General features: G+C 52.0%; 6 protein-coding genes across 6 annotated transcripts; 3 read left to right on the top strand and 3 right to left on the bottom strand.

Annotated features, from left to right (window-relative positions):
• Window positions 1-304: 304 nt before the first annotated feature.
• Window positions 305-877, top strand: MRS44_004126 (uncharacterized protein; the record flags this gene model as incomplete). Its single annotated transcript, XM_065622066.1, has 1 exon — window positions 305-877. The coding sequence occupies one exon, from the start codon at window positions 305-307 to the stop codon at window positions 875-877; it is 573 nt and encodes a 190-aa protein (XP_065478138.1).
• A 15-nt stretch (window positions 878-892) lies between these two features.
• Window positions 893-11,090, bottom strand: MRS44_004125 (uncharacterized protein; the record flags this gene model as incomplete). Its single annotated transcript, XM_065622065.1, has 21 exons — window positions 893-3,049; window positions 3,103-3,199; window positions 3,967-4,923; window positions 4,982-5,154; window positions 5,216-5,326; window positions 5,380-5,852; window positions 5,907-5,919; window positions 6,169-6,366; window positions 6,567-6,939; window positions 6,989-7,126; window positions 7,175-7,212; window positions 7,262-7,284; window positions 7,337-7,459; window positions 7,513-7,531; window positions 7,582-7,604; window positions 7,678-7,744; window positions 7,800-7,841; window positions 7,909-8,080; window positions 8,717-8,950; window positions 9,000-10,826; window positions 10,897-11,090. The coding sequence occupies 21 exons, from the start codon at window positions 11,088-11,090 to the stop codon at window positions 893-895; spliced, it is 7,452 nt and encodes a 2,483-aa protein (XP_065478137.1).
• A 797-nt stretch (window positions 11,091-11,887) lies between these two features.
• MRS44_004124 (uncharacterized protein) lies at window positions 11,888-13,547 on the bottom strand (the record flags this gene model as incomplete). The annotated part of the gene is made up of 3 exons (XM_046277667.2): window positions 11,888-12,127; window positions 12,185-13,343; window positions 13,399-13,547. 3 exons carry the CDS (start codon window positions 13,545-13,547, stop codon window positions 11,888-11,890), a joined length of 1,548 nt encoding a protein of 515 aa, XP_046125585.2.
• A 1,132-nt stretch (window positions 13,548-14,679) lies between these two features.
• On the top strand, window positions 14,680-15,810 carry MRS44_004123 (uncharacterized protein; the record flags this gene model as incomplete). Its single annotated transcript, XM_046267844.2, has 3 exons — window positions 14,680-14,987; window positions 15,042-15,582; window positions 15,634-15,810. 3 exons carry the CDS (start codon window positions 14,680-14,682, stop codon window positions 15,808-15,810), a joined length of 1,026 nt encoding a protein of 341 aa, XP_046125584.2.
• Window positions 15,811-17,301: 1,491 nt separating this feature from the next.
• MRS44_004122 (uncharacterized protein) lies at window positions 17,302-19,392 on the top strand (the record flags this gene model as incomplete). The annotated part of the gene is made up of 2 exons (XM_046277666.2): window positions 17,302-18,529; window positions 18,581-19,392. The coding sequence occupies 2 exons, from the start codon at window positions 17,302-17,304 to the stop codon at window positions 19,390-19,392; spliced, it is 2,040 nt and encodes a 679-aa protein (XP_046125583.2).
• A 221-nt stretch (window positions 19,393-19,613) lies between these two features.
• MRS44_004121 (uncharacterized protein) lies at window positions 19,614-21,866 on the bottom strand (the record flags this gene model as incomplete). Its single annotated transcript, XM_046277665.2, has 1 exon — window positions 19,614-21,866. The coding sequence occupies one exon, from the start codon at window positions 21,864-21,866 to the stop codon at window positions 19,614-19,616; it is 2,253 nt and encodes a 750-aa protein (XP_046125582.2).
• Between the last annotated feature and the right edge of the window lie 2,743 nt (window positions 21,867-24,609).

Raw genomic sequence — 24,609 nt, 5'->3', positions numbered from 1 at the left:
CCATTTTCCAAGTCTTGAATTTAATTACCATTTGCAGTCTTTATAAGAGATCTACCTAGGCACCACCGTACGAAGAAAACCCAAAAAAGTAGCAGTCAACAACTTCAATCTTCGCTATTGAAAATGGTGAGATATCTCACCATGATTTATCTTATACGTGTCACGCGGCTAATGGTCAATAGTCAAACGCCATGGAGACATTGGAGGGCTTCTTCGACAGCCAGAGAGTAAGGCTAACCCCCGAAGGCTTCCACATCGATTCAATCCCTGATCAAATGCTTCAGCGTGTGGAAGACTGGCTCAAATGCGACGACGAAGGATCTGGCTTCAAGGGCCTCCGACTCTGGCAGAGGATAACTATAACAGCATGTCTATTCTACCAGCCAAGATCATCGAGTTGGCCTGGGAGGTCAAGCTACGAGATGATACTCTAGTGTCATACTTTTGCAGCATCAGCCGCCAAGGCCCGCGCAAGGGTAACTCTTCAAGGGAGGCTGAAGGGGTCGTGTCACTTGTTTACGCATTGCTACATCAGTTCCTCGCTGCAATGCATTCCTTTCACTCTACAGATGCGTCGAGGCAATCGCTACTGAGTGCGCTGGAGCAGCGGATCTCAGACTTGGACGGGACTGCACAGACATGGAGCGAGGCGCTTTCCGCTTTCGATGAGGCGGCTCGACTTGTGACCCCAGATACAGTGTGTGTCATTGCTGGACTGCACTGGCTTGATGGACGGGATACGGACGATCTAATCTCCAATTTAGTGACGCTTCTCCGGAAGACTAGTTTCAAGGTTCTGTTCACGACCAGCGGGAGATCTGGCGCTCTGTTGGAGCATATGGACCCCGAGGATTGTGTCGAGATGGACGAGGAGTGATAGGCCTCTTCGATATTAAACTGGGGTTCTATACGAAACCATGTTTTCGGTATCCTTCTCCTTCCCGTACACCATGACAGACGTGAGCGTCTGGCTGTGGTATGAGTGAAACTTGCCCTCCCCGCCTCCATCATCGACCGTCTGAAAAACAGCAAAGACGTCTCGGCCCCTGACTCGCTCATGATTGACCGCACGTAGGACTTGAAGTATCTGCAGAACAGGAAAGCTGCCCTCTTCCAGATGACTGGTCCTTTGTCGCTCTTCCAACCAGTTTTGGATCCAGAGGCCAATGGCTGGGTTTGAGGTGTGGATGGCGCAAACTAGCAGGAGGCCGGAGAAGCCGATTGCGAACGTGTTGAGGCGGATGCATTCTTCCCAGTCAATGCCAGCGGCGATCTGAAGCAGGATAAGTGCCCATCTGTCTGCTTCCTGTGCCGAGGTGGTAGATTTCTGATCCTTTAACAAATCTGCACTCTGAATAATTCGTGCTGTAATGTAGTATGCGTAATTCATCGCTGAATCATGTGATTGGAAGTATAACGGCTCGATAGTTAGACTGCTGTCTTCTGAGGTGGCCGGTCCCGCCGAGTGAAAGGGTGTGATGGGTAACTGAGACAATGGCAGCTTTGTGTGCCAATCGTTCAGCTTTCTGACTTGGGCTTTCATGAGTAGAGTGTAAGGATATAAACATGCATCGCCCTCTCGGCTTGCAGAGGAGGCTGTAGGCATTTGTGAACCTGGCTGGCTATCCTCGTTGGTGGGGGATGGATCGCGGAACAAGTCCCAGTAGCCGACAACCGCGGAGGAGTATATGCGAAGAGACTCGCATAGCATGACCAATACCGAAGCCTTTGTGTCCCCAACAAGGTCCAAGATGAGCTCGACGTTGGGAGAAATCGACACTGGGTCCTGCTTTCGTTGGAACTCCACCGTGCTAAAATGCATGCGTCGCCACCAGTTGTTCATCTGAGCTCGCACCCAAGCAGCCATGAGTCCATAACCGACAAAGCCCTGTTGTACCAAGGTACTCTCTTGAGCCTCAATGAGCTTTGTGGCACCACCCGAGTGAACGGAAAAGTCTCGGAAGTTGCCCATCGACGATTCCCAATAACAGAACAGAATGAGAGTCGCAAGGGTAGTAGTCGCCTGGGACGCATTGCTGTCCTTGACCCAGTCGGATATACCCTTGATGGCGGAGTAGTAATACTTTTGGCTCCTGGTCTTGTGGCTGGAGTCAGGCTTAAAGGACAACCCCAGGATACTTGGAAGGGCCGAGGAGCTTCTTTGAGGAAGCATTCGACTTAGACGCCCTGCTGATAGGGCCATCATTGTGTCAGTGACCACAACAGGGAGGTCTCCGAGGATGGGAAAGTCTTTGAAAATGGGATGGAGAGCAGGGAGGCATTGATGAAGCCAGAAGTCCATGTATACTACTTGGTTGTCGCTGAGTAAAAAAGGGCTTGGGCTTTTGAGTATTTTGTAAGGCTGGATCGTGTTGGATGTCGTCAAGTTGGTGCCTGGGATTATGAGGTCTGTAATGGGAGAGTTCGTGGTAGGTAAATCCATCACTTCCGAGACGTGGCAGTCTGATGTAGCTTCATTCTGCAAGCCATGTTCAACGAGTAGCGGCGTGCCGACAGGCCTTGGGGTCTGGGCCGAAGTCTCCTCGCCTCCTGAGGTGGCAGGCGGAGCCCCTAGATGTGTATCTGAGCCAAATTGTGACGAATGCGCGTCATCAGCCAACGGCTTCAATGGAGCCATTGGAGCGTCATCGACGTCGCCAGCCCAAAGCGCGAACCCATCACCTAGAACAGTGTTGGTAAACTCGAAGCCGGCAACTCCCATATCTGAGAAGGGACTGATTGGGACCGATATCATTGATTCCGAAAGCGGGGTCGAGGAAGCCGTCTCCTTGGGCGCCCGTGGGCTTGGCCTCGAAGATATCGTCAAATTGATGGGAGATGGTTCATGAGACAAGGGGGTTTGCGCGGTGACTGCCTCTGGCGAACAATCCTCCTGCTGAGCATAACGGGCTCCATTGCTGCGAGTCTCCCGTCGAGGACTTGGCGATGCATCAAAGGACACATTCTTAAAGTTGATGCCCGCCTTGTACTTTTCACAGCGCTTTCCAAGTCTTTCGCATGTGCTGCAAGCAGGCTTCTTTTCATCGCACTATCACGAGTCAACCCAGTTCCTCCGCATCGCTCGCTGGCTGTGGAACGTACCTTTTTTCTTCGCTCACGACATGTAATGCAGCCAGTTCGGGTTCGGACAATGTTTGTCTTTTTTACACGCCGCGGAGCGGGCTTGTACATATCCGCACTTAAGGTAGGCATCATGAAAGATTGGTCAAGTGTTTATCGTGTGAATTGATGGAGGAGACTTGACAAGAACTCGGAGGTCAACTCTAGAACCGGCCGATCATGACTAATGGTTGCCTCTAGTTCCGATTGGTCCAAGACTGTCAAAATCACTCAACACAGGGTCTTTATCTCGCAGCATGTCGCCTTGATTGCTGATTAGCCATAGCATAATTAAACACCTCACGTTGCTACATCTTGGCTCAAGTATACAAGAACAGAAGATTCTATTTCGTGTATATCTTTTTTTGTCTGTCAAATATTGTGAATGCTGTTCCTTAATTATGAATAGTCTCTGGTCTTTTGGGACACGTTGTTCTCGCCAATTTCTTCAACACCTGACTCGAACATGGGTCTGCAGAATCGACTTTGCCTGTTTTGGTGTGCGAGAGCGACGCCCGAGATCGGCAGAACCAATACATCTTGGACAATGACTTGACTAGATAAGCTCAACTTTTAAAACTTTTGCTTTATAAAAGCGTTAGTCAGGATTTAGTGACGAGTTTCACGAGGCCTTGCAAGCATGATTTGTCTTGCGTGTGAAAGAATGAACGCTGGGGGGGTGTTGTTGCACTCTAGAGCACAGTAAAATCGTGATACAAGTAAATTTCATAAACAAAGCATCGCTAGCAAAGTATAAAAAAATCAAAGAACACCGGCGCGCTTTATATGTCTGCTCATCTCGAAACCTCCTCCATATATAAATCGTACACGCCATCCCCCACATACTGGTCTTTAAAGATCCATAATGACTTGGCTGGGCCCAACGGGACAGTCTCAAACGACTGGCCGTTGATCATCTGAGGCCCTTGTTCTGTCACCATGGATTGCAAAACTCGTGCTTCGGCGAGAGGATTCTCTTCTGGGACAACCACCTTTTCCGCCACCCAAGTCGCCAGCACTGCCAACAGCAATTGCAAGCCGGCTGTCAACCAGATGATGAGATGAATGATTCCCCAGTGCGAGACACCTAGCTTTTGCCCGATGGTTGGTGCCTGGCCTTGGACGACGATGTCCGAGTTCGACTCTATAACGGTGCTGAGGACACCGATTGTGAAGCGAGAAAGGAGAAGTCCCATGGCTTCAGTTGAGCCGTTTACGGGAGTTCCAAAGGTGGCTGCCGATGGGTATGTCATGTACTGGAAGCTTCCATTGTTGGCATAGCCCTGCAGTGCGATTGCCGACGTCGCCAGCTGTGCAAGATTGCTCCCAAGTCTATGCTCTGGCCTAGTGGCATTAGCCACAGATCCTAGCCTTGCAGTGCAGTTATAAAACCATGGCTCCGTTGATGATGCTTCGAACGCTGATATAATGCTGCAGCCCTCCCCGCAAGACTCGTCAGTAGATGTCATGTAGGTCGTTTGATCGGGTCCGTCCTGGTGCGGGATGGTGATATTGACTTCTCGTGAGTCAATCTTGACTCGTATGCTCGAGTCTGTGCCGTTGCCTCCTTGAAGAACCGGGTAGCTAGAGCACTGCGCGGTGGCATTGATATTGCGGTTCGTTGTTACGGTGACAGGAATCGCACGTGGGTCTCCCAATGTCTGCGTGTTTGTCTCGCGGAAAACATAGGAACAGTAGTTGATGGTGCAGAAGAGGGAGTAATCATCAGCAAACCAGAGCGTGCCGGGAATGGGCATATCCTCGGGATCGGCCCAGTTGAGGGCCAGGGAGACGGTGCCGTAACTAGTAGACAGTCAGATAATCTGCTCGGGAATAGCCTTGGTTTTGCAGCAGAACAAACCTGTTGGCAGTGTATTGCTGTGCCCTGATAGAATTGGACTGCTTGATGACTTTGTTTGTCTCGATTGTAGATAGATTGGGGATGGAGACGTTGCCAGGAACGAGCAGGGCGCGGTCTTCCGTCTTGTCTACAGAGTAGCACAGTCCGAGAGATGCATAGCCAATTTGAGAGCCCTGAAGTCTCCATCGTCAGTTCTGATGAGCATTCCGGATGCAAGATGAGAGATGGACATACAAGAAATAGGATGACCCAAGCTGCGACGCTGAGGTGGATGGATGTTCGACTGGACTTGATGGCCAGCATCAAGACCTGGGTCATACTAGTAGCGTGCAGAATTGCCTTGACCTAAGCGACATTGTTAGTTGAAAGATTTCTCAAATGTGAAAATCGTTACTCACCTTTCCTGCCGATCGAGGTCTGCGGCTAAGAATCCACCATCTGAGATCAGACACGGCGTTTGTCAACTGACTCATGGTCGTCAAGCCCAACGCGATTAAAAATCCGGTAATTAATGCATTGAAATATCGCTTCTGCTTGTTGGAAATGACTTCATAGTTGGAATAGCCGATCAAAATGACGTAAATGATGACAATAAAAGCCACCGTGATGAGCCATTTCCCAAGCACCCCAAGCCAAAGCTTTGGCCGTGATCTCCGTCGCGCTGGGAGGCCTCTAAACCGAGGTGTTGTCTTTTCCATTAATTCGTGCTGGTGAGGCGGGCTTGGCGTTTGGTTGCTCGGTCGACTCCCTCGCCAAGGCGTTGATGGATCGTGCGAGGGTGCGTTAGCAGGAAGAGGCCGATAACTGCCTTCCATGGTGTGGATTGACGCAAAGTGAAGTTGGAAATACTTGAAGATGACGAAGAATTGGGCTGTTGGAGGGTTTTATCTTTGTCTGACAGTTGGCATTTTCGGCCAAGTCGCACAGCCAGGCTGGGCCTGTACTCATGTCGGCCCGTGCAAGAAGCCTCCCTAGACACATTGAATTAAGGTATTGGCTCCCTTGCCATTTCTCGTATTTTCGCCAAGATGGCCTGGATCGCGGCGCGTCATGATTGGCCGCGCCGTAAAGACAAGACGGATGAAACCCCGGCTTGGCCGATGAATATGGGTCTAGGCAAACTCTGTTTTTATTGACGACAGTGAGACGGTTTCTTATTTGTGGCCCTATGCGTTCAGTTGACTCACCCCGGTTATGGAGAATTCGTTGCCCAGATATGACGTGCGAGTGCTGTGTCGGCTTGCCCGGTCTGATGTCGCAGTGGTTTCAGTTCCAGCCTCGGCAACATTTAACTCTATTTCTTGACACTCCATGATATGGGTGTTGAGTCGAGCAGTGATTATCTTTAACACGGCCCAGTAGACAGTCCGAAGACCGGAAATAGACTATCATGTCTAGCATTTATTCGACTTCATATACCATTTCAACAATCTATTCGTCGTCACGCCCTGGTTTACTATTCCGGCTTCTGTCCAGTAACCACAAACCTGCATCACCAGTCAGCTTCACCATCGATCAGGGGTCAAGTTGAAACTCACACTTCCCAATAAGCATGAACCCTCGGATTCCGCATCTCGGCCCTCACCTCAGAAAGGAAAACCAAAATTTCATCCCGGCTCATACCAAGCCCATGCGCCAACAGGATCGTGCTGATGGCTTCGAGATTTCTCTCAATGTTGGCCAGAGTCCAAAGTCCAATCTCCTTGTACTTTGGATCCTTGGGCCAGGTGTTAATAGGCCACTTGAACATCTTTCGCGTCACGTTGACAAAGCCCTGTTCTTTGAGGCGCTTTTCGTGGTTTACGCCTTCGTCAAAGGGTCTTCCGAGGTTTGCGGCGCCCTTGGAGGTTAGCTCGTCCCATCTGTTCAGAGGGGAGGTGGGCTTGAGTGTTCCGTCGTCTGACTTGGCGGGGAAAGTAGGGTCAATGACTTCAAGCCAGCCTCCGGGTTCCAAGTTTCTGGGCTTGGTCAGAACGAAGCGTGCAAGTGGGGGTTTTGTGCCCTTACTCAAAGCATTTGCGGGTAAACTTGTCCCAGTCGGCCAAGCTACCGACCATCAGCCGCACAAAGATGTAGTCGAACGTTTGACTCCAAGTCCAGTCCTTCTCGGCATCGTCAATCTCAAAAGTGCAGTTGGGAGGAACACTGGGATATCATCAGACAATTGTTTGGCCTGGTGAGGTCCACACTCACAAAGTTGGCTGGATAGCGGCAATATCGATGCCAAAGACCTGCTGAATTGAGTCATATGTATCGATCATATCCCGTCATCAATCTTACCTGAGCATGAGGATGGTCATCGGCTTTGGGATTACCATCAGCGTCTAGTTCAACACGGGGACTGTCTCGACATACCAAACTCGACCGCCCAGACTCCTGTGCCCGTGCCCACATCAAGGACTCGCTTGGCTGTCTCGGCATTGGGAGCGAAATACCTCTTGCCGCCAAATGTTAGGAGAAGTTGGTGGTTCTGGAGATCTGTAAAGCTGTTATGAGCCCCGAATTCATGGGTACGTCTTCTACGCGGTTACCTAATCTCTCTGATTCATGCTGCAAGCCTGTCAGCGAGGTTCTTTGGTTGAATGAGCGAGAGGCCGTACCTCGTCACTAGGGAGATAGTATTCTGCAAACATTAATTAGCTGGAGATTGATCAAGCGATTCGGTCCCGACTTGCTCTCGTCTCGGTGATATCTACGGCCATTGATCATGTGGTATTCGCGAATGCTCGAGCGCAACGACGCAGTGGACAGCTCATCATCAGTCTAGCGGAGGCGAGTCAATTGACATTCCTTGATAGATAAGGGGTACAGCACTCACGACCACAACTGCCGAGTCGTCGTCAGCCGGGGCTTCAGCTTCCTGAGTCACGTCAGTTTCATCATCCACCATCAACCGTCTGAGTGGACCGTTCCGTCGTCCCACGTACCAGAGGCGCCACCTGATCGTCAGCGGTGTCGGCAGTCTGCGCTGGAGGAGAAGGCTCAGGATCATTCGTCATCTTGTCTAGTCCGTTGGTCCGCGGGTGTTCGTGCGTGGAATAAGAGTCAAGATCGCGACAAGAATTACGGGCGGGGTCGTCGGTCTTTTGACAGGTGTCGCTGTCTGTTGGTTCAACCCTGGCATTTTATCCGACCGTGGTCTGATATGCAAGGTAACATTCTCTGCATCTCCGCCCGCTTGTCACACCGTAGATAAGTGTTGTTGGCGGTAAATTTGCTTCGGTTCTGCGTGTGATTACGCATGTTGTTCTACGCGTTGACGGAACCCGTAGGATTGTCGCAATCTCTGGCCTGACGATGTCTGGATCAAGTCACTGGCTGGATTGCATCTCTCAAGAGTAAGTCTTTTAGCTTTGTCGTTGGACGTATTGTTTAGAAGGTTGAGAAGGGGATTTTGGTCGAAGAGGGCATCTAAACCAAGCAGGGCTGTGTCGGAGTACATGCCGGGAATGGGGTTCTGGGGAGATTCAAACCGTGGAGGCAAATAGGAACAACCAGAGGCTAATCGATACGGAATTAATGAAGACTCCTATAAAGGATATCATCATGCTTTCTTGAGCGTGCAGTCATCTTTTATTACGCTTGTTAGAATCCCAATCCCCCCATCATATACCTATAACACCTGGCTGAGATTTAATGATACAAGCATATGATATCGGACAAGTGATTGTCAAAAGAATTCTATATGCTCCAGGCGTTCCAGGTTAGTTGAACAGTGATCCCCCATAAGCTAACCAATCAGCTTCTGGATCAGGTATGCCGTTCCTCGCCGAGTCCCCTTGAATATTATTCATGGTCTGGGGTCGAATGACCAGGTTCGCCGTGCTCTGATTGGAGACTCTGGGATAATTGAAAAAGTCAAAGACATCGATGTTGTCGAGCTCGCTGAGAGATGTGACTTGGGTTGATGTTGGCTCTAGGCTCGAGTGTCGAGCTGTAGATGTGAGTGTCACCAGATCATACGCGCTCCTAAAGCCATGTTAGTTTCTGTTGTTAGGGGAGATTGTCGAGGACCTACCGTCTCATGGTGGCAAAACTCATGTCACCCTGTCTCCCCCGTTGGACAAGTCGGCTCAGGATTTTGGAGTAGTTGCTCGCGACGTCCCAGTGTTGGCCGACATTTCGAAGCGTATCGATAAAAAAGTCAATCAGGGGATCAACTGGACATCCAACCGCAGCGGCATGAACCAGCAGCAATCGACCAGCCACCCAGAGCGAAAATGCAAACGGAGGTCCTAGAAGATTCAAGCCATCTGCTTCGGAGACATCACGGGTAATGTCTCCCAGGCTTTGTACAGCAGACAGGCATCTCTGCATTGCGTAGTGAGAGGGCACAAATATGTGAGACCTAACGGTTGGGTACGCCGCCGAAGAATGAAGCCGCACCGCAGAAGTGACGTACGCACTATGCAACATGAACCAGTTGGCCACACGACTTGCAGGATCCGAGTGGCACAAAGCAGATATCTTGCTGTATTCACTCGGTAAGCTCTGCAACCAGCCATCCAGTGATCGATCAAGCGTCTGGTATGTGTTTCGCCACTCAGCCATGTCCTTTGTAGAAGATACATCAATAGGCGTCTTGAGAAACTCGTGAATCTTGCTAAGGATGATGAGAATCTCGCAATGGTAGGTAAAGCTGCCGAGGTTTTCGGGTTTGTTGACGAGGTATTCTCTCTGCTGGACGTCACTTGGGTGAAAGGCCCTCGTCTCTACCGGCACGTTCTTGGAGAACAAATCGTATGAACAAGGTAAAAACCGAGTGACTTTCTTGCTGTCGAGCATAAAGTCAAACGTCGGCGTGGCTATTGTTGCATAACGGTCCAAGAGGTATATCATCCAGTAAAGCCGTCGCCTTCCCTCGTCTTCGATCCAGGACTCGGGCTTTCCAGCTGCGACTCTTCTCATGGAGCCGGTGTGCGGAGTTTCTGACGCCTCGGCTGAAAGGAAGACGGTGCTTTCTTCACATAGGCCGAGTTGCCTTACGCTTTGTGAGAGTAATGACAAGAGATTCCAGCCGCGGGGGCCGTTTGATGTCCCCAGTTCATCCAGGGTTATTATGACGAGCGCTCTTAGAGCAGGTACGCTGATATGTTCCATGGCGTATATCTGCACCGTGTGCTTAGCCACGGCATGGTAGTATGTCCGCATCTCGGATGACATCCTTGGATCTTTGAGAAACCTCAGCGTCGTTGCCACGATTGCATAGAGTAGAATCCGGTCGGCTTCCTCCATCAATGTTGGCCCGAAGAAGCTAGCAAAGGTCGTTTTTCGGTCCAGGATAGGACACCACGTGTTGCAGTGCTTGAAGTAGAGGTCCACGAGGGTGTAGACGACGTCGTGAGGTGGGAGATCAATGATGAAGGAGTGAAGAGAAGGGTCTTTTCGAAATCCAGAGGCATTTGGAGAACTGATTGGTTGGGGAGGGCCCTCCAAACTGGCCATCAGCACCGGCTGCTGAGGTTGGATGCCGGGCTGCCATGTTGTGCTGGACAAACTTGGTGACCTAGCTTGCGACATTGAAGAGGTTCTTGGGAGACTTGTAGGCGTAAGCCGACTACCATCTTGACTGTCGCCCTGTAGATTATTCGCGGTGGAAGACGCGAGGCTCGGTGAAGCCGCCGTGTGATCCTGGACAATGTGCTCCTCAACACGACGTCCCAGGGCCTGTAGCAACGCGTCGATCCGGTTGACTTTGGCCTCCAGCTCAAGACTGAAGCCATTGCGAGCCGCCCCTGGCTTCTGTCTCTCAAGGTAGACGCAGGCGCGGTTGTGTCGGGCGCACCACGAACATGCCGGCTCAGCACGGTCGCATTTTACCTTGCGGGATTTGCACATCTCACACCTTGAACACACAAACTATTCAGATTTTTTCGTATTTTTTATCGGGTATTGTATGTCGGAAAAAAACCTACGATATCTTTTGGTGTCTCTCCCTCCTCCGCTTCCTCGCCGGGCCATTTGAGCTGGTGAGCCTGGACTCCTCGCCGCTGGATCCCTCGTCATTACTCAAGGTCGAGTTGAGGTCCTCGGCCTCAATTGCCGCTGTCGAGGGCTCGCTCGTGGGGATTGTGCCGATCCCTCTCCCGAGGGTCTGGGACCTCCACATTCCCTCAGAGGTCGATTGAGTTGGCGTGGAGTAGAATCTGGGGAAGAGCGATAAGCAGTAGAATAAACCATGCGCATGGATTGCTTTGGTGGAACAGGAGATCTTCGTTGACAGGAAACGTGGAGAATTGGATCCAGAGATAATATTGAGGAGAACGAACGGTTGGTGAACAATAAGGCCGAGCCTCGGTCCACTAACACCGGCGGTAAGCCGTCAATCTTTGACCAAGTTTGCCCCAGTTAGAGAGGCCTAGACCCCCCGGTGAAACGTGGAGATTTGACACTGTCGCCATGCCTTCTACTGCCGAGCTGAGGGGGGCACACCACAAAGGCGGCATTTCGGGGTGCTACCCCCTCCCTGTAGGCGCGGACCAGGGGGCCCGTAGCAAATGACATCCCAGAAGGTCTAGGGGCCTTCTTCTTCTGGACTCCGGCTGACGTACGTCGATGCTTGGTAGGTTACATAAAGTTCCGGTGGAGATGAGACGCTGAGCACCCGCAGCTCATGTCCTGATTCATGCTACGGCTTCGCCGGGAAGAAGATGCTTCGTTTCTCTTGTCCCCTCACCCTGGCGCCATTGAAGGATTTGATCGGCCCCAGGACGCTTTGCCTCTATTGGCATGTGGCAGACGGCAATGGCTTAGGCGATCATCACTAGTGTTGACAGGTAATTGAACGGGCTTGTTTTAGCAGCCCTTGGCCCAGGCAGCAGTATTTCACTTGATACATATGCTACAGACAAAAAAACGCAAGGAAAAAAGAAAGCACAGACAAGAACGCTACAGACACCGCCTCGTTTAGCTCGCCCACCCCTTAGCCATCTGGACCGCCTTCTCCCACGTCCCGAAACGAGCTGCCGCTTCTTCATTAGTGATCTGGGGCTCAAAGATGGTCCGGCCCTGCGTGTTGACATTCTTGAGGTCATCAAAGTCCTTCCAGATTCCCACTGCGAAACCGGCTGCGATGGCGGCGCCAAGAGCCGTTGTTTCCCGCATGGCTGGTCGATTGACAGGGATACCAATAAGATCAGACTGCGTCTGTAAACCTTGTTAGCGTCTTCATCTCCCCCTTGTTCCTTCAGCTGATGTACGTACCTGCATGATAAGATCCGAGTTGCACATGCCACCATCCACGGCCAGCTCCGTTAGGGCGTGGCCGCTGTCCTTCTCCATCGAGTTTAGGATGGCCTTTGTCTGGAAGCAGGTGGCCTCGAGCGTGGCGCGAGCGATGTGTCCGCGCTGTGTGTACGCTGTGATGCCAAAGATGGTACCTCGGGCATCGTCAATCCAGTACGGCGCAAACAGGCCGCTAAAGGCCGTTACGAAAGTGCACCCACCGTTGTCCTCGACAGTCTCGGCCAGGGCGCTCAGCTTGGACGACGACTGGATGAAGCCAAAGTTGTCGACGAGGAACTTGACGCTCGAGCCCGCCACGGCGATACTGCCCTCGAGCGCGTACATGGTGTTGCCCTCGCCAAAGTCAAAGGCGACGGTGCTCAAAAGTCCGTGGGTAGACATGACGGGCTTGGATCCCACGTTGTAGAGCAGAAAGCAGCCAGTCCCGTATGTGTTCTTGGCGAGGCCGGGGGTGAAGCCCTTCTGGCCGACGAGGGCAGCAGATTGGTCACCTAGGCACCCTGTAATCTTGGTGCCCTTCAAGCATGTGCCAGCCAAGGAGCCGTAAGCCTTGGTGTCTGAGGACCGCACGATCCTTGGCAGGGTAATCTTTGCGGGGTCGAGACGGAACCAGTCAATGATTTCCTCGTCGTACTTGAGCGTCTCGAGGTTCATGAACATGGTGCGTGACGCATTCGAAGGATCTGACACGTAAATGTCACGCTCCGTGCCGCCATTCAACTTGTACGTCAGCCAAGTATCGACGGTACCGAAAGCGAGCACGCCGCGCTCGTAAGCATCCTTGACTTCAGGAACATTCCCGAGCAGCCATAGCAGCTTGCTGACAGAAGGGTATGTGGAGAGAGGAAGACCGCATCTCGAAGGCAATTCACTGGCCCCGAGACGACGCTTCAGTCTTCGGACTAGCTCTTGAGATCGAGTGTCGGTCCAGACGATGGCATTGTGCAGCGCCTTGCCCGTCGTTCTATCCCAGACAATGGTTGTCTCTCTCTGGTTTGTGATGCCCACGGCCTTGATTTGGTCGCGTGAGTTGCCCCGAGCCTCAAAGGACTCGACAGCTCCATCAATGCACTTTTCCACAGAGCTTACCAGCTCTTCTGGGTCATGCTCATGCCATCTAAGTTTAATGTTAGCTTCCGGACCAAAAATACGTTGCTTCTATATCGCCTTACCCAGGATGGGGATAGATCTGCTTGAACTCGAGCTGATGCGTCGCCACAACTTCGCCACTTGTGTCGAAGATGAGGAAGCGTGAGCTGGTTGTGCCCTGATCAATGGCTCCAATAAAGGAGCCATTGGAGTTTCCATTGATGAGAGGCATGACGCTTTTGGTGAAGAGGTATCAGTCGTAAAGAATTGGGAAAAAAAAGGTGGGACGAGCTTGTAATGCGATGATTAAACCGAGATAAGATGCGATAGGACGTGTCATCAGACTGCAATGGACCAGGCACTTAAGTATTCCCGTCTCGGCTTGAGCTTGGAGGTTCTAATGCGACACCATCACAAGCCATCCCCTCCTCCACGGGGAAGAAACCCCTCCTAGACCCAACCCCAGGTGACTACCCCAAGGGTCAATTTGCGGGGTTTTACTTTTTGGTCGAGAAAAGAGCACGAGATCAAGATTTTCGGCCGAGGATCACCGCGGTTGATTGGGGTTGCATCTTGACACGGACCAACAGCACGTCTCACAATCCCTACACTTGAGAGATGGAGGTCAGAAACTCGGGTTTTGCGAACCCGACTTACATGGTCAATGGCACGAGCATCGGAGGACGCCATCGGGGTTTAAGCAGCGAAGGATCAGCGTGGAGAAGTTTCTTGACACCTCGGGACCTTGTGCATATCCCCACAAAGTGGGAACCCGTTCTAGAAGCTTGAGTGTGACAAGGGGCTTGGCGAACGCTTATCTGCATATTCGTAGTCTATTATACTGTCTAATTAAAGTCCCTCGGACCTCCGGAGGGGCTGAGGCTCGTCGGGGAACCTGCGGAGGCGGGGGATGGGGGTCTCGAATCCCCATCTTGGAGGGTGGTGATACCTCTCGGTGTGGGCTACCGAGCTCGCATCTAGACGTTACCCTCACCTGACTGACAAACACCGAAGGGCCCGTCCACAAGCCATGGTTCGATTGTGTCGGGAGGGATTGGAAGTGCTACCCCTTCGGAGCTGGACTTTCCCGTTCTCTAACTAGGAGTGTACCAACAGACTTGTAAGCCACCCTCACCATGGGAAGGTGAGGGGACCGGGAATGTGCCTCGGGAAAGGAAGCGATGCTCGCTCGCACCGGAGCCGAACTATGGCTCAGTGCGAGAGGATACACTCGACCGTTTTGTAACCTAATCGGCTTGGTGGCCAAGAGCCTTCCTGGTCCTTGCTGAGCATAAATTGTAACCACATCCCCATGAGGTGATGACGGCATTCACATCCATCCCCTCTCCAACAAGATCTTTGCAATGACCGCCTCTTTCAACCAAGACTCTATCTCAGAGTCATCCATCAACAGTCCAAGCTCTCCCGCCAAAGTCGAGATGGTTCAGACCAAAGCGCTCAAGGAACTGCCCAGCGATTCGACGCTGCAGCCTCATGTTGGTGAGAGGGAGGAGGCGTTGCTTTGGAGCAGGGTCAGGGAGACTTGCCAGGATGCCTTTTCGGAATTCTTCGGCACCTTTATCATGATTCTGTTTGGCGACGGCGTTGTTGCTCAGGTTGTTCTGAGCAGAGGAACCAAGGGTGACTATCAGAGCATCTCTTGGGGTTGGGGGTAAGTCTTCGATCGTGATAGTCGACCTGGATTTTGATTAACGAGCTCGACCAGACTAGGTGTCATGCTTGGAGTATACGTCGGTGGTAAATCAGGAGGCCATCTGAACCCCGCCGTGACTTTGGCGAACTGTCTCTTCAGAGGTCATCCCTGGCGTAAACTCCCCATCTATGCTATTGCCCAAACCCTCGGAGCCATGGCCGCCGCCGCCGTCGTGTACGGCAACTACAAGTCTGCCATCAACGCGTACGAGGGCGGCCCAGGTATCCGAACCGTCACGGGAGAGAACGCGACGGCGGGCATCTTTTGCACGTATCCCGCTGCCTTCATGACGCGTACGGGCATGGTCTTTTCCGAGTTCATCGCCAGCACGATCCTGCAGTTTGTCATCTTTGCATTGGCAGACAGCACCAACATTGGTGCCGGGCCGTTGATGCCTCTTGCCTTGTTCTTCTTGATCTTTGGTATCGGTGCTTGCTGGGGTTGGGAGACTGGCTATGCCATCAACTTGGCTCGTGACTTTGGACCGCGGTTGGTTTCGTACATGCTTGGATACGGAACTGAGGTTTGGTCTGCGGGAGGATACTATTTCTGGGTGAGTCAAGCTTTGATTGATTATGGCGAACTCAACTGACCTTCATGATAGATCCCAATGGTGATACCGTTCCTTGGTACATCCTTTGGTGGTTTCCTCTATGATGCCTTCATGTACACTGGCCCTAGCCCAATGAACACTCCCTACATGGGATTCAAGCGGCTGGTAACCCCTCGTCGATCAGTCTGGTCAAACACCTATGACCGTGCCCTGGACTCGCAGGTATAGAATCCTCGTGCTGGGCATGGTTGAAGGGCTCGGACGCTTTCGGGGTGAGGGCGGGGTGTTCGGGAATCTTTGAAAAGTCAAGCTTGGTGGGTGAAAGAGAAACAACAGGAACCGAAACAGAAGATGGGAAAGACAGAACCCAGATGACGGGAATGAGAAACATATTTGGAGAACATTATAGTTAGTTACGTAGTGCGTCAATTGATAGCGTTGATCGTCTGAAGAACGTTTGCCTCAACCCCACGGTGCCCACCTCGCGATTCTCCACTGGAGTTTGTGATCAGCGCTGGTGGAACTTGGAAGTGTCAGCATTCTGAGACATTGCGAGATCGTTGTGGATATCCTTTGGAGTTGAGGACAATGTTTAACTCAATCGATGAACCCTTGGCGATGAGGAAATCTTTCGTGAGATTGTTTGGAGTGCATAGCAGTTGGCCAACTCGCTGGCTATCGATGGTTTTTATCACAACGTTTGGCTCCAGTATTTCTCCTCCACTGTATCTTGGGCATCAATAATTTAGCCTCGATATCAAGTGATATCCAAACCAAATCATCCTAATTACAATGCTTAAGGCCTATCAAGCGAGAAAGTCTGCTGAGATTCGACTTGGATAACACCATTCATCAATGCTCCAACTCCAGGGTGAGTTGACGCCGAGCCGTGATACAACGTGGTAGGATATTTGACCCACACCAACCAAACCGAGTGGATACGTAAGAAACTGCAGTTTTGCGGCTCCCTTCCAGAAAGCGTACCTAGTCCGAATGGTACCAACCTGCATGCGCCTCTTACCTGAAGAGCAACATCGAGGTGCGAGCCAAGCCAACAGCATTTTGCTGTACCTCGGTGAACATCAGCACGTGGCCACGGAAGCCAAGTTTGCCACCGGAGGAAGCGGGCGCACGATGGATCTCTCGGTCGTGTTCGGTGAATTATGGTCGGTACCAAACCCCGACATGCATCTGCCAGGGGTCATGGCCCTAATCCCTGTACAGCTTAGCAGCTCGGTGCTGAAATACCGACATGCATATGGTGGATGAGGCTGAGCGTTGGTCATGACACGGCAAGAATTGGCTCCCTTGCATGTTGGAGGTTTTACGGGACGACCTCACTTGTCAGATGCGAGTTTCTGGCGGGGCAGGGGTTTCATTTCGACGGGAAATCGAGGAGGGAAAATGGTCACGGGGAGAAACGTGGGACCGTGATTTGGCGTGGCCGGCATGTCTCCGGTTCTTTGCAGAGGAAAGCGTCAGGTATGATATCAGAGCTGCTCGAGTGGCCCATTTTCACCCGGCAAATGATGGAATCTTTTTTTCCAATGCGACGATCATTGTCAAGTTATTGTCTGTTATAAACATACTTTTCTCTTTGCTCCAAGTTGATCGACTTCACACCATACTCAAGGCCACCTGTATCGTTCCTAAGACGCGCTCAAAGCTGTCTGAGGAGCTCAGAACACCAACCCCCGTCAAGAGCACAAGCCAACCACCATGCAGCAGCGACTTCGAACAGTCAAGCGGCCGCTGCTCGTCGCTTGCGCGGCTGCAACAGCTACCGTAGCAGCCGGCGGCGTCGTCTACGCGACTCGAAACAAGACACATTCCATCGACAAGCCCATTGCTCCTCTCAAGCGCGATTCCGCCGGCCGTATCGTGCCACCTACCTTCCAAGCTACAAAGAGCCGCGCCGAACAGCTTGCCGACCTGCGCCGTAGCAACACACCAGACAAGAGCGCTCAGTATGATCTACTCATCATCGGCGGCGGCGCAACCGGAACAGGCATCGCCCTTGATGCCGTCACACGCGGATTGAAAGTCGCACTCGTCGAGCGCGATGACTTCTCCTCGGGGACAAGCTCCAAGAGCACAAAGCTCGTGCATGGCGGTGTTCGCTATCTCGAAAAAGCTGTTTGGAACCTCGACTACGGTCAGCTCCAACTCGTTATGGAAGCTTTGAGGGAGCGCAAGACGTTTCTCAACATTGCGCCGCATCTATCAAGTTCGCTGCCAATCTTGCTACCGTTGCAGCGTTGGTGGGAAGCGCCCTACTTCTGGGCTGGTACCAAGGCTTATGACCTTCTTGCCGGCTCGCAGGGTCTTGAGAGTTCTTATTACTTGAGTAAGAGCAAAGCGCTTGCTGCGTTTCCGTTGTTGCGACGAGATAACATGGTCGGAGCTTTGGTGTACTATGATGGTCAACACAACGATTCGAGAATGAACGTCGCTCTGGCGATGACGGCTTCTCAATACGGAGCCACGGTTCTCAACCATGTCGAGGTCACGGGTCTCGAGAAAGACGCCAGTGGTCAAATATGCGGTGCCAAGGTACGAGATGTACTTGACGGATCGCAAGCCTTCACAGTCCACGCCAAGGGCGTCATCAATGCGACCGGTCCCTTCACCGACGCCATTGAGCAGATGGATGAACCCTCTCGAGAGCCCATCGTTGCTCCCTCATCTGGCGTCCACATCATGCTCCCAAAGAGGCTGTGCCCTAATGGAATGGGGATGCTTGATGCAGCTACCTCGGATGGACGTGTCATCTTTGTTCTTCCCTGGCAGGGCTTCACTCTGGCTGGAACGACGGATAACCCTTGCAAGGTTGAGAAGGCACCTGTGGCGCAGCAAGACGATGTGGATTTCATTCTCGATGAGGTCAGCAAGCTCTTGTCGCCAGAATCGGTGCTCTCCAGGGATGATGTACTGGCAGCTTGGTCAGGTGAGTGAAGCATCCGTCTTGAATGCTTGTCCATCTACTTACACTATGTAGGAATCCGTCCCCTAGTCCGCGACCCACGAGCCAAAAACACCGAATCTCTTGTCAGAAGCCATCTCATCACCGTCTCTCCTTCAGGTCTTCTTACCTGCGCAGGTGGGAAATGGACCACCTACCGACAAATGGCTGAAGACACGGTTGATGAAGCCATCAAGACTTTCAACCTCCAACCGCGCGCCATTCCTCTTCCCGACATTAGCGGTGCCGGGCTACCAGGTTTCACGACTAGCGGTAGATGCTGCACGCGGAACGTACCGCTCGTAGGCGCACATGGTTACTGGTCCTCGCTTGCCTCGCGGCTGATGGAGGTATTCCCCATCGATGCTGATATTGCCCACCACCTTGCCACCAACTACGGTGACCGAGCCTGGGCACTACTCGCCATTTCACCACGTCTGAACACCCGACTACTGCCAAATCTCCCCTTCATTGAGGCCGAGATTACCCATGGCGTGCGCTCTGAGGCCGCTTGCACAGCTGCGGACGTCATCGCCCGCCGGACCCGTCTGTCGTTCCTTGATGCTTCAAAAGCGCTGCAAGTTCTGCCAAGGGTCATTGACATTATGGCTGAAGAGCTTCACTGGACCGCAGCCAGGAAGGAGCAAGAACTGACAGACACTATTGGATTTCTTGATTCGATGGGTCTGAAACAGGACAAGATTGCGTCCGCTCAAGATGAGAAACTGCACATCAAGGCTAGCGGTTCTGTACCTGTGCCTCAGCGGCCAACCATGGCTGGGGGCATTGAGGTGGATGTAAATGGACTTGGTGCTGGACAGGCACTGAGAGATACTCGGGCCATCTAACATTGACAGTCTGAACGGAAAATGGTGGACAGAGAGGATAGAGTATAGATTGCTCGAGGGACCTGGGATTTACAGATAAATTGCTACTACAAGAGGCATGTCTTGCAGGCAGGATAGGCGTACAGAGTTCTTTGTTTATGTACTGTTTTAATTGATTAAATACTTAACAGCTTATTCTGATGAGACTTTAGGTACTGTGTATATTTCAGTCGTCTATCTAATTACTGTAAAGAGTTGTATTGTCCCGTCACTTTGAAGGGCACTGTAAAGGTATCCCAGTCACCTGCAACCTCCGGTCGGCCAAAGGGCACAAGAACTGCAAATCGCAATACATACTCGCCACGGGCAATCTTGGTGCCGTTGGTAAGCTTGCCAAACCACCAGTACTCGCGCTTGTCGTATCCAGGCATGGCCGCTGCTCGACCAGTGTTTATCAAGGGATAGTCAGTCGTCTCGTCTGGGTTCCAGCCCTGATCGTCAAACCACTTGGGAACCTGTCCCGCCCCAACCCACCATGCGCCCGAGCCCACGTACTTATTCTTCCCCGGAACGAGGGGCCACGTCCATGCGCTCTCTTTCCACCCCTTTTCGAAGATGTCGTAGCGGAGCTGACGCGTGCCCCAGCCGATGCCGGCCCAGATGACGGGGAAATCCTGGGCAGTGAGGTTGAAGGAGAAGGAGGGAGTAGAACCATTGACGCCCTGCTGAACGGGTGGATCGAGGGATTGCATGCGCGGCTCGGAAAGGAACATGTTCTTGAACGTTCCCTTCAGGTCAGCGCCGACACCTACGAAGGGGATGGCAAGACGGTCGCCGTTGGAGCCCGAGACGATGATGTTGCCGCCGTATAGGGGCATACTTGGTTTATACCAGTTGGACTTGTCGGGGTTCTGGAAAGAGACAGTGACCTCCTTGCTCTTGCCGGGCTGCAGGGTGAACTTTTTCGGAAGTGTAGCATTGATAGAGTACTCGTACCACTGCAGGTTATCGTACTGTTTGACAATGGTGTCATACGCATCGCTGCCCAGGGAACTGACGCCCTGCGAGTCCTCCTTGGTAAAGGAGTACTCGACAGGCTTCTTGCTGTTGTTGATAACAGTGATCTTGTGGTGGCCAGAGAAAAAGCGAGTGTCATTGAGGGCCATGGGCTCATACATCAGGTCAGTCGTCGACGCGAAGAGACTTGTGGCGTTGATCAGACCGCTTCCGATCTGGGCAACGGAAGCAACTGGGTCATTCCAGCTGAACTGGTTCACCTTGCGGACATTAGACACGAGGCGATTATGCATCATCTTGGCAAACTTGGCGCCGTTCTGGGTGCCTCGACCGCCGAATTGGCCAATGTAGAGAGCCGCGACTCCGGCAAGATAGGGTGTCGCCATGGAGGTACCGCTGTAGATAGCCCATCCGTGGTTGAAGACGGTGCTGTAGATATATGCCCCTGGGGCGCCGACGTCGGGCTTGAGCTGTAGGTCGAAGAGGGGCCCCCATGAGGTGCTATAGTCAGGGACGGCTAGCTTTGCATCGCGATTCGAGTACGTGTTGATGTTGGAAACAGCAATGACGCCCTTGGCACCGGAGGGAGACAAAGCGCGGAAAGGTCCGCCGTCGCCACCGTTGCCAACGGACACGGTGATAACGACACCCTTGTTGGCAAGACGAGTTGCGACCTCCTCCCAGGCGCCGTCGGACCAACCGCCGCCGAGGCCGATGCTGGCCGTGATGATGTCGACGCCGGCCTCGTATGCTGCGAGGAAGGCGTCAATGTTGATTGCTTCGTCGGTGCCGTCCCGCGCATAAGTCTTGTATGCGTAGATGGTAGCCTCGGGGGCGACGCCGGACCAGTTCTTGCCCTTGCCGGCCACGATGCCGGCCACGTGGGTACCGTGATCTTGCAGACCCATTGGGTCGTCGTCAGGCTCTCTAGGTCCCTTGGGCCAGGTTCCATCACCGGCAAAGTCATAGCCACCGGCGACCTTGAATCCGGGGCCGAATCCGGCTCCCAGGTCTGGGTGAGTGTAATCGACGCCAGTGTCGACAACAGCAATCTTGACGCCCTTGCCCTTGATGCCCTTTTGGTGGAGAGCCCACACACCTGTCGCGTTGTGCACGTCGTACTCATTCGGATTGAGGTCAGATCCAGGCGGCAGGTCGGTCGAGTTATCAGCCGCCTGTCTGGCAACAACCCTCATAGGCTCGTAGAAGCGGTTGGGCCAGACATTGGCGACCTCGGGGAGGGCCAAGAGTTCCTCGGCTGTGTGCTTTTCGGCCTCGATGTTGGCGCCGTAGAAGATGTCGCTATGGAAGTCTCGGACAACTTTGATGCTAGCATCACGAGAGAAGATGTTGTCTCTCTTGGTGATACCGTTCTTGTACTCGACGATATAACTGTTGGATGCCTTGACGAAGTCGAGCTCGGCACCTAAGGCGAGCCCAGCGGCCACCAATAGGTGAAGAGTGGCGTGCGATAGCATCATTAGCCAGTCCAGTAACTGAACGGGATGTCGTCTATTGCTTCTAGAAGCATGCTAGAAGCATGGCGGCTGCCATTGCCATTTTAAATACCATGTATTGGTTCCATACTAACGGGCATTGCCGTACCTAATCAAAGCAAGGTTTGGGATACGAGATTGTTAGGTGGGGGTTTTTGCTCTTTTCCCGTATTGCTAGCCCCTGGATTTCTCTGCACCCTAGGTGAAACACGCGTGACTAAACTGACAAACCAGTACTTAAATAAAGATCGTCGTCTTCCATCGGAATTTTCCAGTGAGCTAAAAATATACTATCCATGTTAATGGCTCTCTCTGTTCATGAACCCCGAGAGGGAGACGCCGAACATCGCAACGCACAAGCATTCCGGGCGAATGGTTTAGTGGTATAATACTCCCTTAGCAAGTTTCTTCCAAAAGATCCTCGCCTCTGGGAGTGGTCCAGGGTTCGATTCCCTGTTCGTCCATCAGAGGTGGTTTGAATCCACCATTGTCCACTCTTTTTTGCCACTTGCTACCTTTTTTGCGCTACCGGAGGGAGCCAAGAGACCAGCGCCCTCAAGTAATTAGTTCAAGCACCTTAAGGAAACCAAGTCTCTATGTGTGACTACGAAACCAGATGCGGGCTATCACCTATCAAGACATAATAATGACTTGAAGTGGTGCAAGCGGAACCGATCCGGACCAATCTTCTCCCCTAACGACCGTATAGCTTCATAGTTCTACAAAACATTCTATTTGTAAAGAATGACCAATAAGAAGACTGCTAGCCCGTTTGAGGCGGTGGATTGAGCTATTCAAGGAGATTTTGGGTGTGACAGATGGAGCAGTTCGCTGAGGACCCAGAAAAGGCCTCTGCACTGCCTGAGGAGAGACAGATAGGTAATGATCAACCGAAAGCGGAGCATCTATCCGGGCTTTAGGTTTCACGAACTCAGTTAGTGCCTTGGTTCGTGATAGAATTAGGCTTGGGCAGAAGGCCTTGGGTTTCCTTCATTGGCCATTCTGCCAATTTCCACTAGTACAGAACTGTGGCTTAGGGTAAGCCCACCACTCTCGCAGACAACTCGAGCTGCTATTGCACCGTGAAACCTGGCCATCTAGCCGAGCTGTCTATCCGTCGGTTGGCCTTGTGAGGGAATAAGGGTTATGAGTGTCGCTTCATGCTTCACTGGAATGCAGGCATAGGTGTACATCTTAGAGGTTGGGCTGGACCAAATGCTTATTGTGCACCCGTGCTACCATTGTTTTTTTTTAATGTAGTTGAAGCCCGGCCTTTGATGGGATAGCTAAGCCAGAAGATAGCTACCAGTGCTCAGAGGAGAGGGTCAAGAGCACTCTATCACTTGGAGTCACATTCGTTGATAGAGTAGTGCGCAATCTGGTCAGACACTGAACGGCATTGGGTGGCACCATGTTTACCCATGTTGACTTTTCCCTAACAGCTGCAATGCATAAACCGCCCAAGATTCCTTTCTATGTCTGCTTCCTGCAACGATTTACTTCTTTTCATTTCACCGCACTAAATACGCTCAGCCTAACTCAGGAGATATAACAAACAACAGTCAACAACCACAAGACCCCTCCGGCCCTTTGACCTTGACGAGGATGTTCGGTGTGACGAAAGATCATCCTGAGTCAAGGGGATGAGTTAACTTATGAATTAACGGATGTCCTGCTGTGGCGAGATGAATTTTTATTCTGCCCATTGCGATGAGAAGCTGTAAGGCTGCAAAAGTAAGAATAATGGGAACTCACGCTTAACGGGGCAGCGATTTGGCGCGCAGCATTCACGGAGGGACCTGATGACGCCTGTCTATAACGGGTTCGCCCCAAGCATGTCGTATGTGTGCGACATCTGGAATTGCCACGATATACTCGAGACTCCCCGATGATATGCCTGGTGGTGTGAACTGGGAATTATCTGCCGGTACCGAGGCCTCTAGATCATGACGCCGCTGCCTGAAGGAATACGCAGCTCGGTATGCGAACCAAAGGCCCGCCACGGCAACTAGGAAACTCGGAGCGCCGAAAATCATGGCTATAATAACCTCCGGCGAGAAAAATGCCATCTTTTTCTGGTTCATGAGAGATACTTGGTTCCGTAGCAAGGCTCGTAAACCAAGGCGAAGTGTGATGTTTCAGGGCGAAGCAAAGTTGCTGGCCAAGTTGCGAATTGCCGAGGAGGTTCGGATCGCGTGGGTTCAGGAAGGAGAAATAGGTTTGTGTTGCTAAGATGGCATAACTTGGTCGACAAATCACGGACTGGAAGACGGCAATTGGCGTCCTGGAGAAATTCAAGTGAAGGGAACTTTGAAAGAACTTGCGAATTTGATAGACAAATTGTGGTTTTACAACTAAACCTTCATCATCATAGCTCAAGACCTTACTGCTTCTTTAATAGCTGTTGATCATTTCTAGCTGCCATGGCAGCTGACGGGGCCAATTTACTTGGACTGTACTGGCCATTTGAGCTGATTTGACGTTGTCCCTAAGCCATAAGGCCATATAATGTGCCCCGTGAGGGGCCGGTTTTCGCTGGGATGAGTCGTGGCTAGTTCAGCCAGAAAAAAGGGGCCATTTTGCTCGAGCAGTGAAATTCGGGATTTACAAAATTGGCCCTCTGATCTTGGTGAAAAGCGCTTTTCCGGCGCACCAGGCTGGGTAGAGAAAAATGGCCCCGTCTCACGCCCCAGCGTGCTTCAAGATGACATGAACCGTCGAGAAA

The sequence above is a fragment of the Fusarium solani genome (genome assembly GCF_023522795.1).
Source record: "Fusarium solani strain SB1 chromosome Unknown bctg00000002, whole genome shotgun sequence".
Lineage (NCBI taxonomy): Eukaryota > Fungi > Ascomycota > Sordariomycetes > Hypocreales > Nectriaceae > Fusarium > Fusarium solani.
This window is presented reverse-complemented; position numbering and strand designations above follow the sequence as displayed.